This window comes from Trachurus japonicus, chromosome 20 (assembly GCF_045865225.1).
Source record: "Trachurus japonicus isolate A0001 chromosome 20, Traja_1.0".
NCBI classification, from domain to species: Eukaryota; Metazoa; Chordata; class Actinopteri; order Carangiformes; family Carangidae; genus Trachurus; species Trachurus japonicus.
In genome coordinates, this window is record NC_140926.1 from 13981887 (window position 1) to 13989876 (window position 7990).

Here is a 7990-nt window from a genome sequence, read left to right on the forward strand (position 1 = left end):
TGTAGTCAACACAGTCTCTCCCTCTCTCTCTGTGGCGTGTTTGCTGTTTATCGCAGAATGTGGGATAAAAAATAAATAAAAAATACACGACAGCATCGTTTCGTTTATTAAGAAATAAAAAGTTAAAAATAAAAGGACAGCTCTTTTTTTTTTTTTAAACCTGGTACACTTAGTTTGTACGACGGTGAAAATACATACATAACGCGTACATTGTGTTGGTGTTGATACGCATGCGCGAAACTTGAGCAAGCTGGCTAACCTTTAATTTCTTTAACGACATATTAAAGATTTTTTTTGACATGGCTTCATTTTGGATTAAAAAAAAAAAAAGCCACTATCGGGTCGCTAGACGTGTACCCGGATTGTGACACTCGTGTCGTGCCAAAACCCGGAGCAATCCTTTTTATTTTTTTTTTACCGAGGGCTGACTACGCGAAGACGGACGCAACATGCAGATATCGCTCTCGTCTTTTTCTTGAGCTGTGGGACCAGGGGGGAGGACCCTCGCACTACGCGCAGACTAGAGTGCCTAGGCACTCTAGCGCAGACGCAACTCACAGGCGGCCATATTGGGTCAGTCAACTCTGACTCTGGCTCATGGATCATCATCATAAAATAAAATGAATAAAAAAAATATTCTACATAATATTCATAATATTACTTCCATGTAAAAGTACATGATTAAAACTATTCGTAATTCGCAAACTGTATGTGCATGCATGTGCAGGCATTTCATTCGTGTATAAAAAATATCTCTGTTCAAAGCGTAGGCCTAAGTTACTGTACATCTCTGTGCACCGCATACCTGTGGGCTAACTATATGAAAGCACTGCAGAAACCCAGCGAAATGTTTGTAAATGCACGTGTCAACACCACTTAGAAACCTTATGTTTGGATTTACTGTATGTGTAGACTTGATGCCTCAGAAAACAATATAATCAATAGTTTGACCAACATCAACAGCTCCACCAGGTAACAGTCTGTACTGGAGACACTGGTACAGTTGTCTTTTTTTTTTTTTTTTTAACTTTGTAGTATATATATTTTTCATAGTATGTAGTTTTTGTTTTTTGTAAGCTTTATTTTCTTGTTGTATGTGTAGTGTGTCTGTTGTGTTGTTCTTGCCTATGGACCTTGAGTCTGAAATAAAATATACGTTTATTCGTGATTTTAAGTATGCAGTATCATTACTGCATTTCTGACGTTCATAACAAACCAAGCCTGTTTGAAAATCGGTTAAAAAAAATAAAAAAAAAAATAAAATAAAATAAAATAAAAATAATAATAATAATAATACTTTTTTTTATTTTTTTTTTTAAGAGCAAGTTCTGGTTATTTTCATAGCAGAAAATGCACCGTAGACATAGCCTAATGCTCTGAGGGAGCGAGCGGACTGAGCCAAGATGGCGGCCGTGTAGCGACGCAGTTTCATTGGGCAGCAGCGTCAGGTGAGTCATCTAGTCTTCTTATATATATCTATGGTCACGAGGGGAGCCAGAGCCCAGTCTTGTCAGCGCGAGACGGTGTGGTGGAAGATGGCGCGAGCCGAATGGAAATCCTAATGACAGTCTCCAAATTTGCGTCTTTTTGTACCATGGTGAGTGCAGCAGCGGGCTCGTGTTGACATTAGCCAGACTGTGGGGGTTGATAGGTAGACAGTAGTTGCACTGTTATTGGCTTTTTAAAACCGCGGAATTGCAATGAAAAAACAGTTTCAACACGGGGTTTGTGTTGGTGTGTGTGCGTGTGTGTGTGCTAAGCCAAGCAGTTTTCCGACCATGGCAAAGCAAAGCGAGCAGCCACCCACCGCCTTCTCTGCTCTGCTAATGGACGCTCCTGTGTTGACTGTCTCTACTCGTAGCCGATACATTGTATTATTATTATTATTTATCGCAGTTTATTCAAGCACAATGACAGTGCACCTGCTGCTGCTGCTGCTGCTGCTGCTGTTGGGATTCACAGCTAATAAGCTAATGCAAAGGCAACTAAAAAAAAAGCTAAACCAGCGTTTCGGTTGTTTGCCAACCACTGGAACACAGCTGGATAATGGATGACTTCCGACCGAGGGACCATTAATCTGCAGTGCGTGTGTAGGAGAATCGTAAATAACAGGCCAAGTCGCGGCGCGTTGGCCATTGATAAACTACCAGATAATATTAAAAGGCATGCAATGTAATGACGACATGGTTTAACATTAGCTACGCAGTCATGGACCCGCTCCAAGTCCATGTCTGCGCACAGCTTGTTACTGTCTGCACATCGTATTGTACTGTATAATCCCACTAGTAGGGCATGTGTCTGCATAAACAGGTAACCCCGGTTACCTCCTAACCCTCTGCACCTGTAATATTTTCTGTTTTCACACATGCAGTTTTGTCATCCAAGCTAAGTTTTGCATTTAAAAGCTTTTTGGGGGTGAGAGTCAGCACTGGTCAGGCACTTTACTGTCAGTTAAAGATGGTGCATGCTTTTAGCTCTAATGGCATAAAAGGGCAGAGTGGAGGTCGCATGGGAAACGTGCATAGTCTTGGAGGCGTTAAGCACCCATTAGTTTTTATTTATTTATTTTTGCTTTGTCCCAGTAACAAATGACCTTGAAAATGCCAATCAGATACTATCAAATTTGGAAGATACTTAGAAAGTTATAGAGTGTTTACATTTGTGTGATTGTCTTGTTCACAAATAAAAGTTTACTTTTGTTTCAAGGGAATAACAGATTTTTTTTCCTGGTTTTTTTTCTTTGCACACACATTTAGGGCGCCAATGCCTCTGCTCTGGAGAAAGAGATTGGATCTGAGCAGTTTCCGGTTAATGAGCACTACTTCGGCCTGGTCAATGTAAGTGGGCGATAACACGGTGCAGGTCCACTTTGTATTCATTTCCACCCATTTTGAAGTCGAACTGATTCTGCTGTATGCCATGTTTGGTTTTAGTTTGGAAACACCTGCTACTGCAACTCGGTGCTGCAGGCTCTGTACTTCTGCCGGCCCTTCCGAGAAAAGATTTTGGCGTACCGCAGTCAGCCTCGCCGGAAGGAGAACCTGCTCACCTGCCTGGCCGACCTTTTCCACAGCATTGCCAACCAGAAGAGGAAAGTGGGCGTTATACCACCCAAGAAGTTCATCACACGACTACGCAAAGAGAATGGTGAGATTAACATAGGGAGATTGTTGTGGTAAAAAGAGGCTATACCAGCGTGTCAAGGCATCACTTAAACAACTCTAAATTACTCCTTCTTTTGTTTTTCCTCGTTTGCTGATGAGTCCACTATCCTGAAGATCCTGAAGTACCTGCGTAGCATGTAGAAGAGCAGGATAACAACTCTTAAATTGTCTCTTTCTGTATATTTTCTCCCTCAGAGCTGTTTGACAACTACATGCAGCAAGATGCTCATGAGTTCCTAAACTACCTGCTCAACACCATTGCTGACCTGCTACAAGAGGAGAGGAAGCAGGACAAGACCAATGGCCGCCTCGCCAACGGCACATTGGACTCCCAGAACAACAACAGCAATGCCACGCCCGCTCCCACCTGGGTCCATGAGATCTTCCAAGGCACTCTTACCAATGAGACGCGCTGCCTCACCTGTGAAACGGTAAAATGCCTCACCTCTATTTTCATCTGATGGGGAATTATGAATGGATTACTACCATTGTGTCACCATAGCTCTGTTAAAATGTGTTTTCCTTTGAGTTAAACAGTCCTGCTGCTTATGTCAAGGGTTAGTAAACGTACAAAGATTAACTCAGGCACCAGCTCAGGCTGTGTGAGCTATCGTTTCTGTCATGTGTTGAGTAAATACAACACAACTGCACACAGAAAGGAATTTTATTGCCACAGCTCAGAGGTTGGAAGGAAGACATTTCTGTAGTATCCGAGACAAATCAAGATGTGTTTAATATTTATTATGCAGGTTAATTTAGGTTCTTTTCTTTTTTCAGATAAGCAGCAAAGATGAGGACTTTCTGGACCTTTCTGTGGATGTTGAACAGAATACCTCCATCACACACTGCCTCAGGTAAAACAACCACATGTATCAGCCACTGAATTAGTACTGTAGTTTTTTAACTAACCAAAACTAAATTAAGGAAATAATGAACAAAAACAAAATGTGATGGTAACCAATGGCCACAATATGTTATTACCAGTATTGCTGCCCTAAGGTAAAGAAGGGAGCGGCTCTTTCAATTCTGTATTTTACTTCCTTGAATATCTTTCATTTTTGGGCTACAAGTCAGACAAAATGAGGACAACAATCGATGGTTTGGTTTTGATTTAAAGACTAACATTTGATCAATGAATTAAGAAAACAATCTCTTAACAAATGAACGTAAATAAGTTCTTGGTACTAGTTTCAGGCTAAGTTGCTGCATAATGTTTTCCAAAATGTTATAACTATCCATTCAATATAAAGAAAAAATGAACATGTTAGCTTATGTCACAGCACTATTCAGCTGTGAATATCACTGAGGCTTTAAAATGTTTTGAGCCTCTAATTTACAAAATTTGGTTGAAATAAAGTACATTATAGTTGTAAAATTTGAAGTTAATACTTATTTGTAACTACTTTTTTATTTATTCTAACCCTTTTTTATTCTGAAGAAGTTAGATAGTTCTCTTCCATATATTGGTTTGAGGCTGCTGCCTTTTATCTGTAAATATGTATATGTGCAACTGACCAGTTTTCTCTTGGTTTCCCCTCCCAGAGGTTTCAGCAACACAGAGACGCTGTGCAGTGAGTACAAATACTACTGTGAAGAATGTAGAAGCAAGCAGGAGGCACACAAGAGGTCAGAGCCCAGTTTCATTCTTCATGTATCAATTTCAGATTTTACTTTTTGTCTGTTGTTGGACATTTAGACGACATAGATGTTAGATTCGTCTGACGCTGTGATATCTGTGATTTAGGATGCGTGTGAAGAAGCTGCCGATGATCCTGGCCCTGCACCTGAAGCGCTTTAAGTACATGGAGCAGCTGCAGCGCTACACCAAGCTGTCCTATCGCGTCGTCTTCCCCCTGGAGCTCCGCCTCTTCAACACCTCCGGGGACGCCACCAACCCGGAGAGGCTGTACGACCTGGTCGCTGTGGTGGTGCATTGTGGGAGGTGTGTAGGTGAACACGCAGCTAGAACACAACACCTCTTAACCGTCTCCACAGCAACTGGCGACGCAGAGAAATCATCGCGCTAATAATAAAATGCATCTGTACCCACTGGCCCGAGAATAAAGGCACATTAGAGTCTAAATCACATCTCACAGGAGAAAACACACCTGTCATCATAGTTGAGCTGTGTTTTCTCAGCTCCACTTTCGGCCTGCAGTGAGTGGGAGTGAGTCTGTCTGTGTTTGTGCAGGGTGTTTCCTTGTCTTTCGCTCGGTGCATGCAGGAGCAGACTGTGGCCCTTCACGACTCTGATAGGAATAATAGAGTGAGGAAAATGAATTAACAGGTCAGACTTCTCTGGACCTGAGTGAGTTAGCAGTCGTACAGATGTAAATTATCTGTCTGGGTGTCTGAGTCTCCTGCCTTTAAGCTGAACTCCCAGTTCAGCTTTGCCAGGGTTATTTTCAGAGCAGGGAGATTTATCATGGAATTGATTGCCACAGTGTGAGGCTACATACCGTAGCGTGTGTGAGCTCCATTATTATGTTGTGCTTAAATGATAGAGTATTTTTATTTCTTACAAGTGATGGGATAGACCTGGACCACAAACCGCATTTCTTTGTATTAAAATCAATCCAGGCCAATAGTGTATTAGTTTAAAAATATGTTTCTGAGAAGAAATTACCCGGCACATTTAATTCACTTTGTTGCCTATATTCAGAGTGCAGGTTTTCTGGTATCTGGTTCCTCGGTTTAAATCTGACCAGGGACCTTTCTTTCATCTTGTTCCCTTCTTCTGTCTGCTGTGACCTGTACAATATGAGCAGAATTCAACACAAACAACAAAGCCGGATATTGAAACAAGCTGATGATGACTTTTCATGAAAGCACAGAAAAGCATAAGTTACAATAACAAGGGCAAAGATCAGGCTTCTTAAAACAGAACTTGTGCAAATCTAGCAGTTTTCATTTTTAGCTGTTTCATATAAATAAAGCAGTAAAGGGAAGAGCTGAAGAATAGCTAATGTAATTTTAAAAAATCCAGAGAATCACACTTCACCCTTTGTTTTTATTGGTCTGTTAACATAGAATTTATTATTTTTCTGCCGGATTCAGGTCCGACATGATCAGTCATCTCATTTTCAGCATGTTCAGTGTGTAGTTGCACAGATTTCATGTCCCATTCCACACACTTGTTCCCTCCTGTTTTGGCTGATAAGACGTCGTCTGCTCAGGTTGAACTTAGGTGGAGCTCTGCAGGTAGTCACCAAACTTCACAAACAAAAGGATGATAACGCTGTAACTTAGTAATACGGAAATGCCAAGTCAAATATGGGCGTCTTACATCAGCCATATTCAGTCGTTCAGTTGAACTAAACCCAAATTAAATGGGGATGTGTTCATGCTGCCATTGTGTCAGGCCTTCAGTGATAAGACTCACATTTACTCTGTCAGGCTAACACACTCTTGTTTCTTTTCAGTGGTCCAAACAGGGGTCACTATATCGCCATTGTGAAAAGTCACGACTTCTGGTTGCTGTTCGACGATGACATTGTAGAGGTGAGTGAGTTTATTCACACTTCCGCCACATGTCTTTTTCACAGAAGACCAGCTTTTCTAACCACTGCCGTGTGTCACCTGTCTGTTGTCGTAGAAAATCGATGCACAGGCCATAGAGGAGTTCTACGGCCTCACTTCTGAAATCTCCAAGAACTCTGAGTCGGGCTACATCCTCTTCTACCAGTCCAGAGACTAAATGTGGATTTAGGGTGTTTCACCACAGAAACCAGGAGCGATGCTCTGTTCCCTCTCTGCAGGGAAGAGTGGACCATAAACACACCACAGCAGCCTGCATGGTGTCCTACCTGCACGCACAGCTGTAATTAAATACCTGTGCTTTCATGCACTCGGCGCCGCAGCTCAGCCATGGAAGTTCTGCCTATGTACCAGCTGTCCCTCCTGGCCTCCGAGTCTCACACCGCCACATCATCCCCCTTCACTTCGGCTGGACGCTGCTGCTGCTGCTGCTGCTGCAGGGACAATGAGACGATAATGAATGAAAACTGTGTCAAGATTGTTTTAAAAAAAGAAAAAAAAAGACATTGAATGAGAGCTGTACAGATGTTCGGGTGGTCGTGTGAGTGGCGTATTAGTTTTTTTTTTTTTTTGCCTTGGGTGCGGGGTTGAATGGGTATTTAACAATTCATGATGTAATATTGGCCTGGTGTCTCCACCCCTCACACTCTCACTCTGCTGGGGTTTTACTGAGTGGATCATGTTTTTGATCATGGATGGAAAGGAGGGCGTGTGTGTGTGTGTGAGGCGTCCCAGATATGAGGGCCCACCGGGTTGTGTATTTCTACAGTGTACAGAATGGTATTTGTATAAATATTACAAGAAGATAATATTATCATTGGAAAATGTTAGACCTTGAGAAGATGTATTAACACTATGGTGCACTTTTGATACCGTTTTGTAGGTGTTGGCGAGTTTAATGTGAGGGTTTGCTTGAAAAGGCCTGTTGTGAAGCGATCATTTTCTGTTTTAAAGAAAACGAAATAAAGCCGGTAAGATTGAGGCTGTGTGTCTGTGTGTGTCTGTGTGTGTGCTCTCTGTCCCACAGGTACGCACTGATGACTCATACGCGCTCAGCGTCGCCCCCCAGCGGCGTCATGTGGCAGCTCTGCCTCCCCACTGCAACAGGAGCTATTTTTAATCCATTCACACTCCAAAGGCAGGTGCTTTGGAATAACACACACACACACACACACACACACATAGAGCAGACTTGACGCTTGGTCAACTGAGTGAGCGGTCACATCCATGCATATGAGCAGCTACCCCCCCCCCCCACCCCCCCCCTCAGAGGTGTCTGGGAGGCAGCG

The 7990-nt window shown here is 42.5% G+C and overlaps 1 protein-coding gene across 1 annotated transcript; it reads left to right on the forward strand.

Annotated features, from left to right (window-relative positions):
• The first annotated feature begins 1503 nt into the window (after positions 1-1503).
• On the forward strand, positions 1504-7682 carry usp12a (ubiquitin specific peptidase 12a). The gene is made up of 9 exons (XM_085762603.1): positions 1504-1597; positions 2757-2837; positions 2934-3147; positions 3360-3595; positions 3942-4018; positions 4707-4790; positions 4909-5106; positions 6587-6665; positions 6760-7682. Exons 1-9 carry the CDS (start codon positions 1550-1552, stop codon positions 6859-6861), a joined length of 1119 nt encoding a protein of 372 aa, XP_085618729.1. The 5' UTR covers positions 1504-1549; the 3' UTR covers positions 6862-7682.
• The last annotated feature ends 308 nt before the right edge of the window (positions 7683-7990 follow it).

Coding starts and splice junctions, on each gene's coding strand:
- usp12a (XM_085762603.1), top strand. CDS start 1,550: ATGGAAATCCTAATGACAGTCTCCAAATTTGCGTCTTTTTGTACCATG. Junction 1,598..2,756: donor TTGCGTCTTTTTGTACCATG/GTGAGTGCAGCA, acceptor ACACACATTTAG/GGCGCCAATGCCTCTGCTCT. Junction 4,791..4,908: donor AAGCAGGAGGCACACAAGAG/GTCAGAGCCCAG, acceptor TCTGTGATTTAG/GATGCGTGTGAAGAAGCTGC.